This window comes from Cervus canadensis, chromosome 13 (assembly GCF_019320065.1).
Source record: "Cervus canadensis isolate Bull #8, Minnesota chromosome 13, ASM1932006v1, whole genome shotgun sequence".
Classification (NCBI taxonomy): domain Eukaryota; kingdom Metazoa; phylum Chordata; class Mammalia; order Artiodactyla; family Cervidae; genus Cervus; species Cervus canadensis.
In genome coordinates, this window is record NC_057398.1 from 3,595,609 (window position 1) to 3,619,923 (window position 24,315).

Below are 24,315 nucleotides of genomic sequence, written 5' to 3' on the forward strand. Positions count from 1 at the left end.
CCCGACCCCTGTATCATCTCGAGAAGGAAGGTGCACTCAGCACACACTCCTTCCCTTGCACACGCAGGTCCCAGGCACACGTCCAGCAAAGTCACTGGGGCTTCCAGCGAGCCGGTCACGGCAGACTGAAACCTGACACGTGGCCAAAGCACAGACGCGCCCAGAAAATGACGCGGAGGAGCCTGGACGCTGCTCCCGAAGAGTCTCACGAAATATCTGTGAGCAGAGCACCGAATTACAGACGCAACGCTCCAACGCAGGGACCCCACCGGGAAGGGGCCTGGATTAGCTGGAAACAGTGACGCAGCCCTTCAGGCCAGAAAGAAGCCTTACAACAACAGACTGCAGGAGGAATCCAATGTCTGCTTCCTGGTGACGTTTCTCAAGAGAGGCTGGGATGCTTCAGACAGGAAAGGAGTCTGGTCAACGGTATTTTAAAACACTTTCATACTAAGCTGCAGAGGTGGCTTATTAAAAAGGAAGAACCCTGGTCTCTCTAGTTAAGCATGAATGTAATATATCACAAAAATCAACATGTCTGAAATGCAAATATATTTCTTCCTGTAAAGCTTTAAGATAACTGTTCCCTAATTATATAAGCTAAGAATATCTTCACAGCATCATTTCTTTCTTGCATATATAGGGAGTTATGCTTAAACTAGAAGAGGTCCCAGTTGCAACACAACAAAGCAGAGAGGAGGGCTCAACGCTTCCGTCTCAGGCACATACAAAAGGGAGACTTCTGCATGTGTGTGCCAGGAGACACACAGGACGTGACGTGAACACGACAGAAATACAACAGCAAACAGCCGTATACAACCAAAACTAGTAGACATAGTGAGAACAGGATGCTACACACACAACATGTGACACTACACACATACATGCCTATCCACACGCTGAACGCTGTACGTATACAGATTAAAGCGTAGCCACACACCAACATGTGACAATATTTATGCAAGTTCAAAAATGCAAAAGCAAACAGCAGATTCATTCAGAATTTACACAGGTATGGAGAAAACTCTAGAGAAAAGCAAAAGAATGATACAGAGAAAACTGAGGACAGGGTGACCTGCGAGGGAAGGGAGTGACAGATGCGTCTGAGCCGCGTGGTGGGTATGCGGGCATCTGCTTCACCCTGACCTCTGACACGTGTCCTGTAAATGCTTTCATAAATATTTACTGTACAAGGGAAAACTGTCCACCTCTGCTGGGATGGCTGTCACAAGGACACTGATCCTTCATGAAATTAAATAGTAAGAGGAAGAGGACAGAGAAAAAGACCCCAGGTAGCAGAGTAAAACGGGAAGTCTACAGGCGAGTGTGAACAAGAACAACCTTCTCCCTGAAAAGAGAAGTTAGACTGCACGACGTCAAACACACTCTGAGGCAGAAAGGCGAGAGCATGCCAGACCAGCGGCAGTGGGCCCACAGGGGCAGGGCCGGGCCAGGGGAGCTGGGCAGACCAAGGAGCCTGCACATGGCCAGGGCTGGAGGGCAGGGCCGATGCCAACACAGCGTGGGCATGTACGTGGGGCAGCGATCCCCTACGTTCACCTATTTCACTTTCCCATCTCCTCCGGTAAACAAAGTTCACCTTGGTTTTCTTTCTTTCATTGCCAGGCTGGTTCTCCCCTAGCACGGAGCCCCGCCCCAGAGCATGCCCGCCGAGTCCTGGCTTCAGGCGGTGCGTTCCATGAGCCGGGTCTCCTTGCCCGAGGCCTGCAGCTGAGGCTACGACGTGCAGCCACACGCCCTGCTAGAATGCATGGTGACAACTCCAATCTGCCTCTTAAAACCGAGAGCTGTGAAAGCTTTTCTAAGATCATTCCAGTCATGACTGAACCCGGGTGAGCAGAGCCAGCTCAATTTTAAAAGTAGCATTACAACTAAAAAGGGATTTCCACCATACACGACACTTAATGCCAGTGTTTACAGGACAATTTTTATTCTTTCTCATCATTCTCAACTCGAGACTGTCATGACCCAATCGTTCAGGACATACTTTTCTCCATTTATTACTCACAGAGCATAATTTTACATGGATTTATAGAATTAGAGTCATCTTACCTGTACTTTTTTTAAAGCTACTGGTACTCCATCCAAGAGACAGGCAGCCCTATAAACTTCGCTAAATTGCCCGCGACCAATTTTCTTCTCTATTCGAAAGTTGGCTAACGTATTATAGCCCATATCCGGTCGTAAGGCCTTCTGTAATTAAAAAAGTCAGAAAAGTTTTCAATCACACAATATGCACACAACTGTCGATTGTCTTCACATAAGTAGGTGATTTCTATGGTTAACCTGCAGACAGTCACTTGTTTGACAGGTATTTATCAAACTACTCATATTATATAAAAATAAACACACACACACATGCACACACACACACACATTCACTTAGTCCAACCTGCCAACTAGCACATGAAAACTTTCTAAACTTCCTGATGATACTTAACTTCTGCAAAGAACAATTCCAGGGGCAGCGAGTCTACCACCTCATGATTACATTTTTTTTAAAGACCTAATTTTTTAAAAGCAAAACATTAAGAGGAAGGTAGAGAGGGTCCCGCTACACCCCCACCCAGCCCAGGCAGTGCTTTTCTCATTATCAGAGCCGGACCCTGGTCACCAGTGATGAAGCCCCACTGACACACCACCATCACCCGAAGTCCACAGTTAACACTGGGCTTCACCCTCGCTGCTGGGCATTCCATCAGTTCAGTTCAGCCACTCGGTCGTGTCCGACTCTTTGTGACCCCATGGACTGCAGCACACCAGGCTTCCCTGTCCATCACCAACTCCCAGAGCTTGCTCAGACTCACGTCCACTGAGTCGGTGATGCCATGCAACACCTCAGCCTCTGTCGCTCCTTCTCCTCCCGCCCTCGGTCTTTCCCAGCACACTCTATGGGTGTGGACGACGGATAACGGCCTACATCCATAAGCAGAGTGCTGGCATGTATGCTCAGTCGCTCAGCTGTGTCCAGCTCTCCGCGGCCCCGTGGACTGTAGTCCACCAGGCTCCTCCGTCCATGGGCTCTTCCCAGGGAAGAATACAGAGTGAGGTGTCATTCCCTTCTCCGGGTTTCCCGACCCCGGGACTGAGCCTGCACCTCCTGCACTGGCAGGTGGGTTCTTTTACCCCTGAGCCACGTGGGAAGCCCCAAGAATCTGAGCATCAGTACAGCTTCCCTGCCCGAAAAACCCTCCGGGCTCTGCCAGTTCACTCCTCGCTCCCCACTGATGCCTAGCAGCCACTGATCTTTTCACTGGACCCACAGTTCTGATTTTTCCAGAATGTCACATAAGAATCATACAGTATGTAGCTTTTCAGATTGGCCTCTGTCACTTGGAGAAGGAATGGCAACCAGTACTCTTGCCTGGAAAATCCAATGGATGGAGGAGCCTGGTGGGCTACAGTCCACAGGGTCGCAAAGAGTCGGACACGACTGAGTGACTTCACTTTCTTTCTTTCTGTCACTTAGTACATAAATACCTTTTAAACAATATATTTTTTTGCTGTTCATGGGAAAAGTCATTTCTTTTTGAAACTCACACTTTTTGTACTCATTAGACGTCAGGCACTGAACTAGCCCCTAGGGAAACGGATGCATCCAAAGAAGTGCTTCTGCTTGGAAAGAGCCCACGTGGCCACACGAAGGGGCCTTAACTGTGCGGGCGCTGCGCACGCCCCCGCAAGGCGGCCTGCCTACCCGCAGCATCTGTCCACTGAAATGGAACGAGACAGCTCGGCCAGCACAGGAGCTTTTCCATCTTCTCTTTTTTTGGCCAAACACTCCTGGGCCTCTTCCAAATCCCGGGATTCCTGATAAGTAGACCCTTCTTGGCCTGGTACCACTCTGCTCACATCCGAATGGACCTTCTCTACTCTGGGCCGACTTGGAGTAAACATGATATTCTTGTGGGGACTGACTCAGGTCGAACATTAAACACCTACTGGTGCAACCAAAGGGCACAGGGGTTCCTAAACCCACTAAGGCAGCTTGAACTCTTAGTCCTCACATAAACCTTAGTTAGGGCTGATGACCCCATGACATATGTAAGAGGCTGTTTTGACATACGGGCATTACATTAACTCCTAATATACATTAACCCCTTGTTCATGTCACTATATCAATCACGCTAGCAAAAAACTGTAAAATTCTGCTGGTGTTTCACTGCCATTCAAATGCAATGTTTTTCAAAAAAGAGGGGAAAAGTAGCAATAACTTGTTGCCATGCATTGCTTTTCTTCTGAAAAGTCCAAAATAAGAAAAATACCACTCTTCAAGACATGAGAAATAATCAGAATACAAATTACACAAATTCGTTATGTGAATATAAACCATAAATAATTGTCAGAATAGAATAATAACACTGCCACAATTAAAAAAAAAAAAAGGTTCCATTTGGGTACCTATAATGTAACAGGTCCTAAAAATCAGTACTTTTTATGCTCTTTAATTCAATTCTCATGAGGATCCTATCAGGCAGATGTTATCACACCAGATCTATGGCTAGCTGATGCCCAAGCCCCAGTTCCCAAGCACAGGCTTAGCCATCCTCTGGGGTTACCAAACAGCCACCTACAATGTAGTAGATATTACGGCACCCTATGATGATCCACAGTATTTTCAATTTTAGGCCTTTTGATGAAAAAAACAGAAATGGGACTAGAAACACACTTACCAAAACTGAAAATAAAAAATAGGAACGAAATCATAAAGGGAGACTACTTGCCACGCTGTTCAAGTTTAAGATTTCTTTTTGTGGTCACTGAGATGAATTTATAACTGTCACTGTAAAGTAAAGTGAAAGTCGCTCAGTCCTGTCAGACTCTTTGTGACCCCAAGGACTCTACAGTCCATGGAATTCTCCAGGCCAGAATACTGGATTGGGTAGCCTTTCCCTTCTCCAGGGGATCTTCCCAACCCAGGGATCAAACCCAGGTCTCCCACACTGCCGGCGGATTCTTTACCAGCTGAGCCGTAAGGGAAGCCCAAGAATACTGCAGTGGGTAGCCTATCCCTTCTCCAGTGGATCTTCCCGATCCAGGAATCAAACCAGGGTCTCCTGCATTGCAGGCGGATTCTTTACCAGCTGAGTTACCAGGGAATTGTCACCTACTTAACAAAGGAAACTTACAAAATCTCACTTCTCAGATAAGAGTCAGTAGATATTAGCAACCTCTAGCTTTCGTAACTTCATTTCACTTAAAGAGGAGAGATTTTCAATTGTCCATGCTTTCCTAATAAACTTCTTTTTTTTTAATTTACACACTAGGACAGACTGCAACATCGAAGAGGTGGGTTTCCTTCCTCTCTTCCAAACATCTAGACCGCTCCTTCTCCGGATGAAAACGGGTCGGTCTCCGGGGTGACACGCGGCTTCCTCATCGGGGACGCTACCACGCAACCCCGCACGCACTTCAGGCCTGCCCGGGACCCCTGTCCGCGCGGTAACTGACAAACGGGCGCGGGGGCTGCTGAGGCGCTGTGACGACCGCATGCTGAGCGCGGAGGCCGGCTAATGTGTTTTGGCATGCAGGCGCGTAATCACACATTTACATATGCAATGACCTATATTTGCATGTCAGATCACACACTGTCTGGGTTTATTAAGGCTGGGCGCCTCCCTGCGCTTGGCGGTCGGAGTGGCGAGCGAGGGCCAGAGGGCGGCGTTTTTTTGGCAGCGGAGGGATGAGCTGCCACCCAGGATTAGGCTGATACGGCCTGAGCATTAGACACTTCATTAGACGTAATCTGTTTAACAGTGGGCAGTGTATGTAAACTTCACAGCCCATTTGCGGCACCCCTTCCCCCCGTGGCCTTTCTTCAAAGGGCAGCGCGGCTGACTGACAGCCTGTCTCATCTGCTCCCGTGTCCTGTCGCCCGGCGCAGACGCGCGGGGCAGACATGAGGCGGAGCCGGGCTCTCGTCCCGGCACCCCCGCCCCGAGGCTCGGGCCGCTGCGGCCATCTATCTGCAGAAAGATCAGCCTGGGCGCCGGGCGGTCTCCTTTATGAGGTGGCAGGGCAGGTGTCACACACACCTGGGCGGTGATGCTCGGACGCCGTGGCCAGTGCCCCACTGCGTGTGGATGAGTTATGTCCCGGGTAAACAGCACTGTGTGAATGACCAGGCTGTGTGTCTGAGCGGCATGAAATGACTTCTAGAAAGATGTCAGTCATTTAAAGGAGTTTCAGCTTTTATGAAAGTAAAATGCCACTCTGTCTCTTCCATCACACACTGACGCCCACCTACACTGGAAGCGGGGGTCTCACAGTCACCCCACACCTGCCCCAGCCGCCCCACCACCCTCCCCGTCTGCCGCCAAGTCCGGTGGCAGCTCACCCCTCCACACACAGTGTCCACCAGGCCCGGCCTTCTGGGGACCCGTGCTCTGCACGCCTGGCCCACCTCTGCTCACCGTGGGGACCCACCTGACGGCCTTCTCAGGGGCCCTGCCCTGGGCCCGCCGTCTCCAGCAGCAGCCAGCTCTGCAGACAGCTGTGCAAGCTCAGGCACCCGGCTGGGTTCCGGATCTCACTGGCTTTTAATTATTTGTTTACAGGTGTCTATTTCTCCCTCCAAGCACAGCTTCTCAAAGGCAGAAACCAAGCTTGATCTTTGTGTCCAGATGCCACGAAGACGGCGTGACATGAAACAGGCAGGAAGTATTTACTAAACAGGTGAGCGCGGCTGAAAGAAATCCCTCTGCCCTAGCAGTTTCCAACGGGGGAGACGGAGACTTGCCTTGCACCCCCGCCAGGACGGGAGACAAGTGCTAATCCACTGTCCCCGCTGGGCTCATACGGGAAGCCCGGAACACTGCCGGCCAAGGCCTGACCTGGCGGTGATGTACTTTAGTCACTAAGTTGTGTAAGACCCTTTTGCGACCCCACACACTGTAGTCCAGCAGGCTCCTCTGTCCATGGGATTTTCCAGACAAGAATACTGGAATGAGTTGCCATTCCCTTCTCCAGCAGATCTTCCTAATCCAGGGACTGAACCTGAGTCTCCTGCATTGGCAGGCAGGTTCTTCACCACTGAGCCAGCAGGGAAGCCCCAGGCCTGACCGAGGTTCTCACAAAGCCCCAGAGAGACGGTGCAGGGTCTGGAGTCACTCCACAAGGCTGGGCTGGAGCCTCAGATCTGATTCTCAGTGTCTTTCTCAGCTGGGCAGCTGCCCAAACCTTGTACCCACTTCTCCAGGGCAGGCGGGAGCCCACCCAAGGGCGGCCTGCGAGTGTCACCAGGGACAGAGCCTCGCACACGCACGTGCTCACTGTCACCTATGCCCCTTCCCCGGGGCCCCGCGGTCACAGCCTGCCACCGACCCTGCCTCCCCTCAGCCTCCTTCAAGTCGAGGCATCAAGACTGAAACTCCCTAGTCCTGACCTCGATTTTCTTCTGTGGCCCTCCTTCTCTGGGCCCAGACAAGCTTGAATCGACAGCCAGACTTCCATATGCCAGCAGCCTCCTTCCTGGGGTCTCTGAGCAGTGCCCAGTCCTGGGCTCGCCTTCCAGCCAGACACTCCAGTTAGCATGTGGACTCTCGCCCTGATCCATGAATGAACACAGCCGGACCCCTTGCATATAAGGCTCCTTGGAAACATACACTATATCTAAGTAAAATTTTCCTGCCCGAAGGCCTTCTAATTACTGGGGGCGGGGGGGGCCGGGGGGAGCAGGTACAACACCTAAAACCACGTGTGGTGGCAAATCAGCTTCTGGTTGGAACGTGGTCACATTCAAGTTTAAAGTCCCAGGCAAACTGAAGAGAGCAACTGCTTGAAAGCCTGTAAACCCTCCAACTTTGAAACTGCAAGCTCTTGGTGACAAGAGAGACTGAGGGACGTGACTAATTCAGCACAGAGTAGCTTCCAAAATTACTAAATAAAGACCACGCACTCCATAAAATATTTTTCAAACGGATTCCTTTTTGGATTGAGTCTTAAAATGTAACTATTCAACATGGATAACATAACTGTAAGCTTATGCAGGTTTTGTTACTGTTTGATTGTTTTTACCAGGGTCATTTCATTTCTTAATTACTAATATAAGACACCCGTGACTTCTTAAATAGAGGGCATGGTTATGACTGATGCTGGAAGCATGTGCGTTACATTTTTGTGGTAAATGATGTTTAGTCTCCTGAGATGTGTGAATCCGCAAGTTAAGAGAATCCTAAAATCTCAGAAATGTAAAATAAACACTCAAAATCACATATGACGTCTAAAAATATCAAACCCAAGAGTGAAAGAAGCTTTATGTAACACCTAAAATGTCCAGCATTCTCATTAAGGAAACTCTTGTTGATCTGAATACGCTTTACCTACCTACCAACAGATCATGCTAACTAATTGGGATTAACTTCCACGCGTCAGTCCCCTCCTGCACGTAAATACTTTTCATTTTAAAATAAAATGCAGTCTGTTGTGCCACTGGCTTATACTCCCACAGGTGCAAACTCGTTAAACAACGACTTCCCAGGACTAAACTAATTTCTCTAATTTCTTTTAAATTTGAAGGCAAGGACATTTAATGAGCAGTAAGATAATTCAGGGTAACATGATGATAATAGTTCTCTCTGGGGAAATTAGAGGAGCCCTGCCATGGACTCGACAGACTCCCCGGGGAGAAAATCCTGTCCTGACAATTCCTGGAGGTACTGTTATCAACAATCTAATGTACAAGCCAGGATTAACAATACCTAACACCATTAATAAGGTTTTCACTGTTACTGCAAACTCGTCTCTTACTGGTGATTTTCATCTTACCAACTGTGTAATCTAACAAATATTATACTTTATGTTAATATTATTAAATTTCTCCAAAATTTGAAAGTAACGAAACTTAAAAATGTCCTTCAATTTTATTTGGCAATAAAGCTCATTCTATGGATGATCTTTAAAGAGACATTACTCAGCTCCCAACTACACAAACTGCCACAACTCCAAAACGCCCTTTTGACAATATCTCACACAGAGCTCTTATACACAACGTTCTCTATAGACCTCACCAGAAATTTAAAAAACATGTTAAAACAAAAACATTATGTGTGCCAGCAATCTAATTAGTCATTCTTCTTCCCATTTGAAAAATCATCTCCCTAAAATTTCTTAAGTAACCTGTTTCAAAAGTAACCTATTCTTAAAGACACTAAAAGTCTGAGATTTAAGTCAGCTGGAATGATGTGCCATTAATCACTATAACTGGCTTTTTATCAAACAAAGGAGAGAATTCACTACAGCATAAGAAAAATGAGTGATCAAATGTAACCAATTATTTAAACATTTATGAGATCTTGGTATTTGTATCATCTAACCATTATTAGCTATACTACCCAGCATGATAATTACTATACCCAAATTATGTAACCAAAAATACCTGTTACCTCTCCTGGCGTTTCACCACCACGGTAACGACAGAGACAGTCCCACTACCCCTTGAGCACCAGCAGCTACAGCTGGTGAAATCCAACACTGCGAGCAGAAGCCTTTCACTGTGATAAACAGAAGGAAGATGTTTTCTTCAATTTATTCATTTATTCCACAGTTATTAATAGAGGACGGGGCTTAAACAAACATGTAATCCAAAAACAGTACAAAGGCAGTAAGCAATATTAGTACCCGAAAGAAGGAAATGGCAACCCACTCCAGGATTCTTGCCTAGAGAATTCCGTGGACAGAGCAGCCTGGGGGGCTGCTGTCCATGGGGTCACACAGAGTCAGACATGACTGAAGCGACTTAGCATGCATGCTTGCGTTGGGAAGGAAACGGCAACCCACTCCAGTGTTGTTGCCAGGAGAATCCCAGGGACAGAGGAGTCTGGTGGGCTACCATCTATGGGGTCGCAGAGTCGGACACGACTGAAGTGACTCAGCAGCAGCAGCAAGATTAGTATCTAATATTTAGGTACTTTATGCAGAGAAATAAAATAGAGTGATATAATAGAAAATGAATGATGGTTATTTTGGATTGGATGATACTGGGATGACCTTGCGGAGGAGGTGACATTTTGGTTGAGATTAAAAGACCAGAAGGAAAAGAAGTGCGGAAAGCAGCCCTGGGGGAAACGTCTTCAGGGAGGAACAAGCCGGGTGTGTCGGAAGAACACTGGCTGGAGGGTGGAGAACACTGAGGTCGCGGGTAAGGACCGGGGTCAGCATGGGTGTGGGGTGTGGGTCTCCAGCAGAGAGGCTCCGAACTCAGGAGCCTGACCCTGCGGGGAGCGAGGCAGGGAGGGGAGAGCCGGGAGCACGGAAGGCCTGGCCCGACCGGACGGTGAGAGCGAGGCGCACGCAGCGGGCGGACCCCGACGCGACCCCCGGGTGGACTCCGAGGACTCGGACTGCGGGAGCTGAACGCGAGGGCGAGGGGAGAGGGACGCCAAGGACGGATCGCGGGTTCGGGAACCGCTGACTGGGGTGTGCTGGTAACAGAGGTGTGACAAAGGATGGACCATGACACAGAAGCAGGCACGGCAGAGAGGCCTGTGCGTCGTCTCTGCCGCACGCGCCCTGGTCCCGAGAGCCAGCATCTCATCCCGCCTCTGAGCACTGTCCGCGTGCCGGGCGCAGCACTTGCAGGCTCCACGACTGCGGCTCCGTAAAAACGAGCGCTCCTCTAACCCCCGGGCGGAAGAGCGAGGCGGAGCTGTTCAGTAACCTGCGCTCCAGCGTGCAGCCAGGAAAGGGGGGGAATCCAAGCCTTACACGGGACAGTCCCAGGTCAGGGCTCAGGCCCTAAGCCACCCCGCGAAACGTCCAGCCCTTCTGTGCCCTCCCGGCCCCCTAGACGGGCCCCCTGTAAACGCTGGCGTCCGCGCGGCGCTCATCACGGGGCCACGCAGCCCCCCGTCCCGCCTCCCCCTCCGCCGGCGCTGGGAGCTGGGGTGGGCTTTCACTGATCCCGTGTGACCCCGACTCCCTACTGGGTACCCCATCAGAACTCTCCTAGGAAGTCCTCGTCTTCCACCTCCTTGTTCTCCTGCACTGAACGAGACCCGCTGAAGGGAGAAAAGAAGGCGTAATTAAACGTAGTGCATACAAGCGTTCCTGGAAAAAGAAGTACTCATCAAAACTTCACAATCAGGGTAACATTTGTTTTATGAACACTTCATGAGAAGAGCGCTGTGTGAAGCATGCCCACAGGTATGTGAGAAAGTCACAATATTCACATAATAACGGTATGAAGGGAGACAAAATATAAAGGAATCCTAAATGGAAAATGATACATCTGATTTCTCACAAACATACTAGATTCTGTACATTCAACGTTGCCCTTCAAACAGGCCCCATGGGAGCATGTGGACTTATTTCCAGAAAGGCTTCTGATACTGAAAATCCATTTGAAATCTCTCTTTGGGTTGTAATCACTTTGTGAACCATGGAAACTACTGGTCTCACTGAAGAAGAGCTCTTCTGACTGAAAGAAGGCCAAGACACTTTACTTTTTCACCAAGTACAAACTCGGCTCCAGAGGATTTCTAAATATTCCAAATATCAAGTTCATCCTCAAAAATGGAATCATTTTCATCACTGAATTTATTACAACTACATTTCAGGCTCTGCATGCAGTTCCAAATAGAACTGGGAAACTATTTTCATTAATGTATACCTCATCTTTGAACCAGTCAATCCTAAAGGAAATCAACCCTGAACATTGATTAGCAGGACTGCTGCCGAAGCTCCAATACGTTGGCCACCTGATATGAAGAGCAGACTCACTGGAAAAGACGCTGATGCTGGGAAAGACTGAAGGCAGGAGCAGAGGGCAGCAGAGGGTGAGATGGCTAGATAGCACCACTGATTCAACGGACATGAATTTAAGCAAACTGCAGCACACCAGCAGTCCATGGGGTCACAAAGAGTCAGACACGACTCAGCAACCCAGCAACAGCCACATCATCTTTGAACACATCTGACTATTCAAACAGAAATTTCCAAGACAGCAGATGAGAGAACCCTTACTGTATTTCCATTCTTTTAAAAAATCATCTAAATTTCTCAAGGATTTCCTTTAAAAGCTGAGAAACATCTAGCCCTAGATACGTTAAGTATGAACAACCGATCTAAATTCAAAACTCAATCAAGCTTTAAATATTCTGATGTCACTTCTCATTTGACAGAGTTCTTTTTAGTCTACATTACCACAGTCTTTTCCTAAAGTAACTTTCAAGAACTAAAATCCATACAATATTAAGATAATTAGACTGATCAAAATTTAGCTTTCATTTAGAGATTAATTCATTCATCCTACAAATATCTGGGTAGCCACGACCTATCACTCATTAATATGAAGCACGGTCTGCAGGAGTGAACACTGCACTGCTGGCCCAGCACATTCTTATTTATTGGAAGCGTTCAGTGTAGGAAACTAACCAGTAGTCATTACTTTTCTGAGAGTAATCTTTCTGCTGTCTTCCAAACTACATGCTTCCTCTAGGATAACACTTTCCTTAGGACCTCTTCCATCTAGCTCACATACATTATAATGAGCCTTTATGCTGATGACGGTCCATTAAGGACTAAATCTCCTTGAACAGCTCCTGAGACCGTGATCAAAGCACCTGAAGTATGGAGTTGAAAGAGAGCAAGATATGACTGAATCTGTGTCCAAAATAGGGAAAGACACAACATGCAGCTGAAGAAGAAAAAGGAGACCTAGCGACGTAAGACCCTCTGCATCGCACAAGGAAATGGAGAATCCACCCTCGAGTCCGGAAATCAACGTTTCCAGAAGTGCGGCTCAGCGGTAAAGAATCCACCTGCAACACAGGAGATGCAGGTTCCATCTCTGGGTCGGCAAGATCTCCTGGAGAAGGAAATGGCAACCCACTCCAGTATTCCTGCCTGGGAAATTCCATGGACAGAGGAGCCTGGCGGGCTACAGTCCATGGGACTGCAAAGAGTCAAACATGACTCAGTGATTAAGCAACAACAAATAATAATAATGATAAAATATACACTTTGGAAAGATGACTCTTGCTACAGTGTGAAGACTGAACTAGAAATGGCAAAATGAGAGGTGAAGAGACTGGTTCAGAAGGTTCCACAATAATCCAGGCAAAAGGTGGCACAGTCACCTTATTTAGGCACAGTCGGGATGCAGAGAACTAGCAGATTCCAGAGCTACTTAAGGAGTAAAATCAAGACAATGTGAAAACGGCCTGCATATAAAATATGTGATTCACCTGTCTTCGGAGCAAGAGGGATGGTGCTAACAGTCACAGGCAAAAGGACAGTCTTGGGCAGAATGTAATGCATGCCATCCTGAAAGCATGAGCTTGCGGGAACTGTGAAAACATCAAGAGTCACGGTGACTGAGAAGATCAGACTGGCCAAGAGATGGACGAGATGCTTCTTCTGTGAAACCAAAGCGTGCGGCAGGCCCAGCTTGAATCCCAGCCCCTCTGCTTACTGGCTACATGACCAAGGGCGAGTTCGATCACTGGTCTGAGCCTCGCTCTCTTCGCTTGTGAAGTGTGACCAACAACATCTCCTGCAGCTTGGGTCAGGAACACAGCAAGGCCCCTACACACGAACTTCAAGTTGCAGACTTCCCAAGATGAGGCCCTGCCTCTAGTTCCAGCGAGAAACCAGAACCTGTGCTGCGGGCGTCAGGCGTGAGCGGCATCGCAGCTTGCCTCTAGTTCCAGCGAGAAACCAGAACCCGTGCTGCGGGCGACAGGCGTGAGCGGCATCGCAGCTCGCCTCTAGTTCCAGCGAGAAACCAGAACCCGTGCTGCGGGCGTCAGGCGTGAGCGGCATCGCAGCTCGCCCGCCGTCTGCTATCGCCGGCGACCCTTCAGCTCTGCCGTCTCCACGCCTCCTCCCTCCTCCATCAGTGACTCCTCCGGCCTGCTCACTGGATGCCAGCCCCTGTGTGCCAGCCGCTGCACCGTACTACTGCACTTTTCAGGGTCCTGCACTGTAAGGTTAAAAACGTTTCCTCTGCTCTCTGTGTTTGGTTTTTATGCATTGTTTGCCTGGAAAGCATTATAAACCTGTTCAGGACTATACAGGTGACTGCTAGTTGGGCACCCAGGCTAACTTTGTTGGACTTATGAACACGCCCTTGGAATAGAACTCATCTGTGTGTCGGGGTGCTTAGCTGAAACACACGCTCACGGTGTTCAGCGCAGAGTGGTGCTCTTGGAAGAACTCCCTCAGCAGCAGGGCTTCTGCCCTGGACAAAAGCCAGATGATGCTGGGAAGGAAGGCGGGGGCCGGGGGTCAAGCATCCAGCTTGTGTGAGGGCTCACAATGAGGTCAGGCGACAACAGCGACAAGGAAGGCGAGAGCCCTTTCTTCGGGGTGCAGAGCCTCGAGGAAGAGGGTCTTACCCCCGACACCCCAAAAACAAGGAGGAGTTACGGGCTGGAAGAGGCTCTGTGGATGGAGAGGCACCCCCCAACCCCCAACTCTCATGGTGTGCAACTTCTTATTAATATCATCAGAGAACCAGCAGCCTCCATGGGAAAGGATGCCGGGAGACAGCAGCCTTGGGGCAACCAGCCGGGAGGCTTAAAGGGACAGCCGGCCAACCTCACCGCTTACTGCCTACTCCCAGATGGGATGCTTGTACCTTCCTAGCAACCAGGATGAGGAAGGCCCCTCCTCCTACCTGTACACCCGGGATGCTTCCCCGCCTTCACAGAGAGCCCCAGGGTTACACCAGACAGCTTCAAGTTTACAAATAGTAGGCATGACCTAAGTCCTGGTGATGCTCATAATTAAAATAAATCCACCCTCTAGACACACCCAGAAATTCTTAAAATTTCACTCTGATTATAACTGCTTCATAGTTACCTTTATGATAAAAAATGAAGGCAGCAGAGGGCTCTTCAATGACCAGAAATGCTAGTTGCAGATTTCTATCATTTAAAATCAGCCTCGTACTAAAATGTAAATATCTTACCATTTCTGTGTCATCATCAATGATAGTGTGCAGTTTTTTAAATTAAGCTATAATAAATTCATTGTTCCAAAAACAAGAGTCCAAAGGCAACGTGAACATAACAGTGTGCAAATCTAGTCAAAATATCCTGTCAGTACTTTTGAGACTTTAGTGGAAGGAGTCAAAGAAGGAAAAAAGGAAGGAAATGGAAGATGATAGGGAAAAAAGAAATTCCCTAAGTTCAGTGAATGACAATAATACCAACAACAAAAAATTAATAGAGATACATAAATCTCACATCCTAAAGCATGAAAAGGAAAGGAACTCATATGGCACTAAAAGTGAGACCACACATACGCATTGCAGGGTTAAAGTATCCATCTCAGAGCAAGAAAAAGAAAGATACACTGAGAATATATACCTATAGACCACGCGTCATTATACAGGGAATGGGGCTCTGACACTTAGAAGGCGCACTTCCTCAGTTTCCTGTTTATGAGCAGACACGTATTAGCATCACACAGCGGAAGGAGTCGCTCAGCTAACCGTATGCTGCCTCATCACCCCGTTGTTCGGGCCAGTGGTGTGGAACAAAACAAAAGGTTGTCGACCCGAATCAGAAGCTGTCCTTCGCCAGCCTTTGAAAATCCTGCTCCTGAGAGCGGTAACATTTTTCAAAGACTTAATCAGCAGAAACGCTTGTGAACTCTTGTCAGGTAATCTCCCACCATCAGTCTGGATGCAGAGACAGGGGTCCCCCCACCCCACCCCCTGCCTGCATGGGCGACACCAACCTATTTCCCAGGAGAGTGGGGTACCTCTGCCCATCGGGGGGCAGAGGCGGGATGAAGGAAACTTTGTCAGAGATGCAGAGCCACGGACGCCGCTTTAGACTCATGCTGCAGGGCAGCCAGGTCCCAGCAAGCCAGGCCTCCAGGCTGGGGAGCCAGCAGCAGCAAAAACGAAAGTACTCCTTTTCCTTTCCTTTGAAACTTGGAGCTATTCAAAACAGAATTTCAAAATCATGACATAACTACCTAATTTTAGTAGCATTGCTTTTACCGTCTGCACAGAAACAATATACAAAACAGTAATGTGTGTGTGTGTGTGTGTGTGTGTAAAACTGGCACAAAGATACGTCTGCATCTAGTAGAAACTGCATACTAGAATCTTGGATATTTTATGACCATAATATAAAATATATATGATAGATTTGAAAAAACAATCCTCTTGAAATTAAAATACTGGCCTTACTTAAGCTCTTCAGGGTCTCGTTTGTGAATACAGTACAGAGAATTCAGATAAGTCTAACAGAGGAAACAACGTAAAATCCAACTCGGTCAAGGGCCAGCTGACACGCTCACGTGCAGGCGTCCCGGCGGGCTCCGCCAGGTGTCCCCCGGGGCCCCTGCTACCATGAGGGACCTGCAGTGTCACAGGGCATCCAGAGAAAGCAAGACAAAGCGCAAGCCCTCAAGGTTTGGAAAGAGGCTTCCTATCCTAACCCGATAGGAAAGATGAGGTTTTATGTCCATGTGAAGTGACACAGGGCTCAGAAATACCAGAAGAGACATTACCAAGGATGCACTATCATGTCTCCAAGGAAAAGTATTACATTCACAAAATCAGAAAGAGCTTCATAGCAGAGACAGCATTTTAGACGGTCCTTGAAGGGTGGGCAGATTTCAAAATCTGGAGAGGAAAAAAAAAAATCTGGAGAGGGAGAAGAGGGGGCAGGCAAAATGAGTAGTCACACAAGCAGAAAGTTCAACTCAGCCGCTCAGTCGTGTCTGACTCTTTGCAACCCCATGGATTGCACGCCAGGCCTCCCTGTCCATCACCAACTCCTGGAGCTTACTTAAACTCATGTTCATCGAGTCGGTGATGCCATCCAGCCATCTCATCCTCTGTCGTCCCCTTCTCCTCCTGGCCTCAATCTTTCCCAGCAACAGAGTCTCTTCCAATGAGTCAGCTCTTCGCATCAGGTGGCCAAAGTATTGGAGTTTCAACTTCAACATCAGTCTATCTGATGATATTCAGGACTGATTTCCTTTAGGAGGGACTGGTTGGATCTCCTTGCAGTCCAAGGGACTCTCGAGAGTCTTCTCCAGCACCACAGTTCAAAAGCATCAATTCTTCGCAGAAAAGATGGTGGTATTTCTTGGGCTGTGCCCTACAGACACGGATTCTGAGAGAAGCCAATAGATGTGCTTACAAAACAGTCCACAGTCAAATAAGTTTGGAAAATACTAACCCCGCCTGGAAATTCACAGTGCGCACCAATACAGGGGAGGTTCTGAGGAAGCAACTGTGCAAACCCAAGCCTCCCAAACTCATCTCACTCACTGCAAAGCACATCTGTAAAAGACCGATCGCAAGTACTGAAACGGAATCTGTGATTTTAAAACTCCCAACAAACAGAAGTCCAGGACCAGGTGACCTCGCAGGCAAATTCTACCAAATACCTGGAGATGAGTTAACCCCTGAAACTATTCCAAAAATCTGCAGAAGGAGGAACACTTCCAAACTCACTCTGTGAGGCCACCTTCACCCTCATACCAACACCAGACAAAGACACCACGAAAGAACACTGATGGATTCTTCATTTCCAGAATGACTATCAAGCAGAACTGGAACAAGGCTAGCAGAGTAAACCTGGGACACTGTACAATGCCTCCAACGCCGAACTGAGAAACACAGAATTTATGAATGACAGTTGTGCAGGGGTGAACGTGATTTCAGACACGTTATCATACACTGGGGTTTCAGCACAAGTGTCCACAGGGAATCAGCATGCTAAGTAATTCATTTCAATAGTGTGTGTACACCTTCTGCTGAAACCTTCCTTTAGCTTCACTTTATGGTACAAAAGAACAAGCAACTACGTAACAGGAGACACACACTGCTGGTCAGAGAGGACGAGAAGAGCCATGGCTACGGACGGCGCTGTGGGCAGTGTGGGGCCCCGGACTGAAGCAGAGACAGGCTGGACACAGGCACCACCTCGCCTCTGCTCCTCCCGAGCCCAACAGCAACTCCCAAAGCCTGCAGGTCGTTCAAGTTAAAAGCTAAAGCTGCCTTTCTTTTTTTTAATATATGTCCATGAGAACTAAATATTCTAAAACAGTATTTTATATCAGAAACAATTCTGATTTAAGCGTGGAAACTCAAAATCAGCATGTTCAGCACCTTATTTCCTAAAGGAACTGTACAGGTTCTGCTTCCTTCCTCACTGTACCTGTATCCACTTGTGAGCACGTGTGCGTGCGTGCACACACACACACACACTCTCTCTCTCTCTCTCAAGGCCGCATTTATTAGAACAAGTTACCTGTGGCTGGAACTGAGGAACAGGTGGCCCTTGCATTCCTTGTGATTGCTCATCCATTGTCTGAAGCAACAGGAACTTCTGAACTCTGCAAAAAATGTCAAGTGGAAATTTAAATAATGCAATCATTACCACAACACAATCCACACTTGAGATGAGCCCAGTGCTTCAAAAATGGCCATTAAGCATTCCCTACTCTCATCTGCCATTTGCTAAATCCAAGTTCTGTTTGGCTAACACAAGTAGTTACTGTCTCAACTCATTTTCTCAAAAGCAGCATTTCCCACTTAGAAAATGCTATTTTGTACAATGAAATCCTCTCTTCTCCATTACGTTTTACAGATCAAAGAGGCTCCCCCTCCCTCCCCAATATGAGAAGGCAATCACCATGGAAGGCTTCCTGTAGTCATGAGCAATGCTTTACATCCTCAAACGCACCTCATCTTACGCTCCACACATGTTAGCACTTGTGTTCTTCAGGTCCAACTAAACTTCTTCCTGTGGTTTCTAGGCCTATGTTTAAAAGGCCAGTCCTCATAGGAGGACTTACGCAGACCTTCCTTGTGATTATAAGGCGTCCATCCATTAATTCAGCTAACACAAGCTGAAAACCATGAGCCAAGTCCTGCACAAGGCTCAAGAACTAAGCTATAAATGAAACAGCAAACGCCTGTGTCCACAAGCCACTTCTGATTCTACACAACACCACGTATCTCTAGGCTCTTCACAAGTGTAATTTTATAACTAAAATCTGTGAGTTAAAAAACTAGGGCCCGTTAGGATCAACAGACAGAGAAACTAAAACACATTTTCACTTCATTATACCCTGTAAAAAGCTATAAAAAGGTTCTAGACATGGGTCATTTGTATTGCAAATATTTTTCCATCCTGTGACTTGTCTTTTAAAAACCTTCCCAATGGCATCTTTTAATTAACTTGTTAACTTTTGAAATTTAACAAGTTCTAATTAACCAATCTTTTCCTTTATGGTTAATGCTTTTATATACAAAATGCTTAAGTATTTAAGAATAATTTTCCTATTGTAAATTCTCACACATTATCTTCCAACATAAGCTTTATTGCTCTGCCTTTCATATTTCTTTTTTTTTCATTTATTTATATTAGTTGGAGGCTAATTACTTCACAATATTGTAGTGGTTTTTGCCATACACTGACATGAATCAGCCATGGATTTACATGTATTCCCCATCCCAATCCCCCCTCCCACCTCCCTCTCTACCCGATCCCTCTGGGTCATCCTAGTGCACCAGCCCTGAGCACTTGTCTCATGCATCCAACCTGGGCTGGCGATCTGTTTCACCCTTGATAATATACATGTTTCGATGCTGTTCTCTCAGATCATCCCACCCTCGCCTTCTCCCACAGAGTCCAAAAGACTGTTCTATACATCTGTGTCTCTTTTTCTGTCTTGCATATAGGGTTATCGTTACCATCTTTCTAAATTCCATATATATGTGTCAGTATACTGTATTGGCCTTTTTTGCCTTCCATATTTCTATCTGCAATTGGCCTGGAATTAAAAGTTTTGTACAATGTAAGGTGAAGTCAATATCAGCTTGTTTCTCTACATGGCTATCCAACTGACTTCAAATCATTTACTGCAAAGATTACCCTTTATCCTCCCACGTCTCACTACAGTGCTACTATACCCACCTCAAAATATATCAAATGACTGCACATATATATACACTATACTAATGTCTGGTGTAGCTTTATTATAAAGTCTAGATATATGCCTAATCATATTTCTGATTTTAATATAAAGTTTAGAACCAGCCTGTTTGTTTCTACATAAAAAAGAAAGTAAGAACTACTGGGATTTTGATTAGGATTACAACAACTCTACAGATCTGAAGAGACCTTTCATTTTAATAATATTGGGCCTTCAAACCCATAAACATAGGATATCTTATTAACAGGTTTAATTTCTTTCAAGAATGGCCTTCACTTTGCAAACTGGTCTTTCACATCTTTTTTTCAGGTTATTTTCTAAATATATCTTGATACTATAAGTGTTTTTATTTCAATTTTCTGATAGTGTACAATTGATTTCTATATATCGACCCTTTATCTTACAAACCTGCTAAGCTCACTTAATGGTCCAAGTAGATTTTTTTGTAGATTCTTGTCTTATTGCAATGGCTAGTACTGCCAGTACAACGAACAGAATCAAAGACATCCTTTTCTTGTTCCTATCTGAGTACGAACGCATTCAGTCATTTACCACTAAGTATGATGTAAGATGGACATTTTTCATAAATGCCCTAACTTATCAGGATGAGACAGTACCCTTCTGTTTTCACTTTGCTGGAAGACTTTATGAATAGAAGTTAGGTTTTAGTCAAATTCTTCTGTGTCTGAGCTGATTAAACACTTTTTAAAAATGCTAAATTTTGGTGGCTCATTTACTTTGAATTTTGAACATTCCTTTTGGCAAATGTTTAGCCAGTATTTCTGGGATGAACCCCCATTTAGTCATGATATATAATCATATTTATGTATTGTTGGATTCAACTTTATACAGTGTTGAATTCAAGGAGGGAGGAAAGGGAAGAAGAATGAGAAGCCCAGTAATGAATTAAGAATAAATTTTAGTGTGAAATCTGAATCATTAAACAATCAAGAAACAACGATTTAAGGCTACACTGATTATTTAAAACGTGTATAAACAACAAGGACACTTTTGCAAAAGGTAATATAAATTAAACAGTATCTCCAGCTTAGGAAAAGAAAAACTATTACAAGCCAACTACACATCCAAGATGGTGTCTTACAACTTAATGCTATTATTCTAATGCAGGACAGATTATTGCTCAAAACTGCACATTTCAGAACATCAATAAATTTTCATTTTTTTAAAGCAAGGTGACATCAGAATAAAGACTTTTAAAATAAAAATAAATAAATCTATATCATTAAAACCAGGATTTCACATCTAGGCCCCATACAGTTTACATGAGACAGTCCATGGGAAAAAAGGCCTCCTGGTCCTGACACCTCTGTGAAACACCACTCGCTCTATGAAGCTCTCTTAGAGGGTCACAGTAAATACTAGCACACTAAAAGATCCAAGCAGGCCTGCAGCTAAAAGAGAAAACAAACAAAAAACTTCACTTACATTCAACTTATTTAATCACAAAACGCTTTCTTTGTGCAGCATATTTTAATAGCCCACAGCTTGCCTAACTGCAAGAAGACGCTATGGGAAATGAGCTAGATTATAACAAAGTGGGTTTCATCATACCTCCTGGTATGCGCAATGCCTAAGCAAATAAAATTATGAAGAAAAGAAGGCAAAATGAAAAAAAGAAAGAAACAAAACACACAAAAAGAAACTTAAAATTCAAAGAAATCTTAGAAGTGACTGACAGTCTGCATCACTGGGAAATCACTTCTACAACATCCCAGACCAACAGCCCCTGCTTAGTAAAGGAAAGCCTGTGTGACACTCTCATACTGCACATAAACTTGGTAATACAATGAACAAGGAGCAAAAAAATTTTCTTTGCATAATATCTAATACAGCTCCAGGTGTCACTAGATTCTAACTGCTTCTGTTGAAAAAGACTGTATCAGTGCTTACATGCTGATCTAATATTATCATGTTTTCAAAGGCCATACATGCTTATATATTATCTTTCAGGTAACCCCTCGTAAGTAAAGACATTTAGTGTGTAAGTGTTAAACATACACTCTGTCTTCTAGATTGTAAATTCCAGGCTGCAGGGACCTGTGTTCACTGTCCACAGCTCTGCTCCCAGTGCTTAGTTCAATGCTTGGCACAAAATGAGTGCTGAGCGAATATTTACTGAATAAATGAATGAATGTATCTCTATCAAAACACCAAATAATAACTGCTGCAGTTTAATAAGTCTAAAATCAACAGTGAGTAAAATTATGATCAAACTCAACAAATCTGGCAACCAGTCCTTCCATCAAAAAAGGCTGCCCAAAGAAGATGCTACCTGAACTGGGTTTTAAATAAAGAGGAGACACTCACACAGGTTAGATGAGGCAAGGAAGACAGGAAATCTGGAGAAAGGAAAGAACACATCAAAATACCCAAAAGCAGAGCACAACATCATGTAAGTAAAATTAAAATTGGCAAGTGGTGAGAGATAGCTGGGGGGAGTTAGGCTAACTTTTATGATAGCCCCTTTACTCAGCTGCTATCAGAGAGCTAATGCTGTGTTTCAAGTAGATAAGACAGGGAAGTGACCTTTCTGAAACACAATCTTTCCTGCTGTATGACAGAGGAGAAGGGCTCACAACTTCAAGACAGACCTGTCAAGAAGCGACTGTAACAATCCAGACAAGAGATGATAAGGGCCCTCACCAAGGTCCTCCGATCTGACCTCAACCAGCATTCAACACAACTATCTCACTTTCTGGAAATGTTCTGTGCCCCATGTACTCTCATATAATAACTTCTTTTTCTAAGTTCCTTTTCCAATCTAACATTTATGTCCAAGTGCTCTACGATATGAATCTTCATTTTTTTTAAAACCTACATTCTTTCAGGTCATCCTTTCCAGTCCCATGACTTGATTACTATCCATCTATGATTACTCTGAAATTTATCTCATCTGTTCTGAACTCTGAACCACAAACACCATAGCCAAATGACCACCTAGTATCTTCACAGTTTTTGAACAGAAGATCCCATCTGCCATTTCTTAAAAAAAAAAAAAAAAAAAGTAGCTAAGTTCTCTAATCATCTTTCTCTCCTTACATTATCACCATCTTCTCAGCTGATCCAGCCCAAACTTCTCAAACTTCTGGATCTCACGACCTCTTTATCTGAGAACCCCAAAGACCCCTTCTTGCTCACAGGGGTCATAAATACCTGTATTTCTCATGCTAGAAATCAAAATGGAGAAATGTTTAAAATACATACTAATTCATTTACAAATAACAGCAATAAATCATTATATGACTATAACATTTTTATGAAAAATAGCTATCTTTACAAATACTAGAAGAGAAGGACTGTTTTCCATTTTGTTAATTTCTTTAATGTCTATCTTCAGAAAAGCAGCAGCTTCTTCATTCAAGTTGTTGAGATATGTTGTCTTGGCTGAGGTGTGTTTTAAAAAATCTGGTCTTACACAGATATACAGCTAGAAAATAGAGGTGTTTTTTCATACCCACTATGGCTATTCTTCTTTAACACTACAGCAAACTTGACAAGCGGCAGATTTGTAAAGGTTAACTGCAACATGGACTCTCAAAACTTATCAACGAACTTCTGTGCTCTGATGTGAAAATCTAAAGGGCTCTCTCGATCCCTATTCATGCATGATCCTATAACATCCGTGCATGTCACCTGGAAAACTTTAGCTCCTTGGGTTACACAGATCCACTGAATGTTGACCATTTCATTATACAACATTCATAAACACACTCAATAGTGTCACTACGCATCTCATCAGAAATCTTCAAGTACCAGGAAGATGTCAAGGTCATAGCGATGAATATAATTTTTCCAAAATTCCAACGTTCACGTTAGAAGTTCAAATTTCATCATGAGTAACAAATAATGTCACTTGTTTTCCCTTAAATGACAGGCAAACGTCTACAAAAGACCCAAGTTTAAGTGTCGGTTGGTGTTTCAAGTGAAAACAGTGTCCAGTGAAAACATGAGCTGGCCAGGCGGCTCCTCCAACACCTGCAGAGATGCTCTTCCTCGACACAACTCCATCTGCTGCCATGGCGCTTCATGTCAACCTCCCGCTGCATCATGCAGATTAAAGGACTTGTACTCAAAGGTCGAAATGTGATCAAAAATAGTACTCTTTAACTGCTTCATCAAATACAGGTTAAAAGGAAACTCATAATTTTTACTACAATTTTATACAGGTAGATAAGACAAAGACTAGTAGTTTCGTATCACTGCATCAACTGAAGCTAAGGCATCAGTGCTTTTACAAATTCATTGTTCAGTCGCTAAGTCGTGCCCAACTCTTTGCGACCCCATGGACTGCAGCATGCCAGGCTTCCCTGGCCATCACTATCTCCCGGAGTTTCCTCAACTTATGTCCATTGATTCAGTGAT

The 24,315-nt window shown here is 45.5% G+C and overlaps 1 protein-coding gene across 2 annotated transcripts in view; it reads right to left on the reverse strand.

Annotated features, from left to right (window-relative positions):
- The window catches only part of NEK7 (NIMA related kinase 7), a 138,986-nt gene that overhangs the window by 60,997 nt on the left and 53,674 nt on the right, over positions 1 to 24,315 (reverse strand). The window contains exons 2-3 of one of the 2 annotated variants that reach the window (XM_043484571.1): positions 18,243 to 18,327; positions 2,074 to 2,214 (exon numbers count right to left, since the gene is read on the reverse strand). In XM_043484571.1, coding sequence (XP_043340506.1) covers positions 2,074 to 2,214; positions 18,243 to 18,299 — 198 coding nt within the window. In that variant the 5' untranslated portion in view covers positions 18,300 to 18,327. The remainder of the gene's footprint in view (positions 1 to 2,073; positions 2,215 to 18,242; positions 18,328 to 24,315) is intronic. The other variant, XM_043484570.1, reaches the window with a different exon arrangement.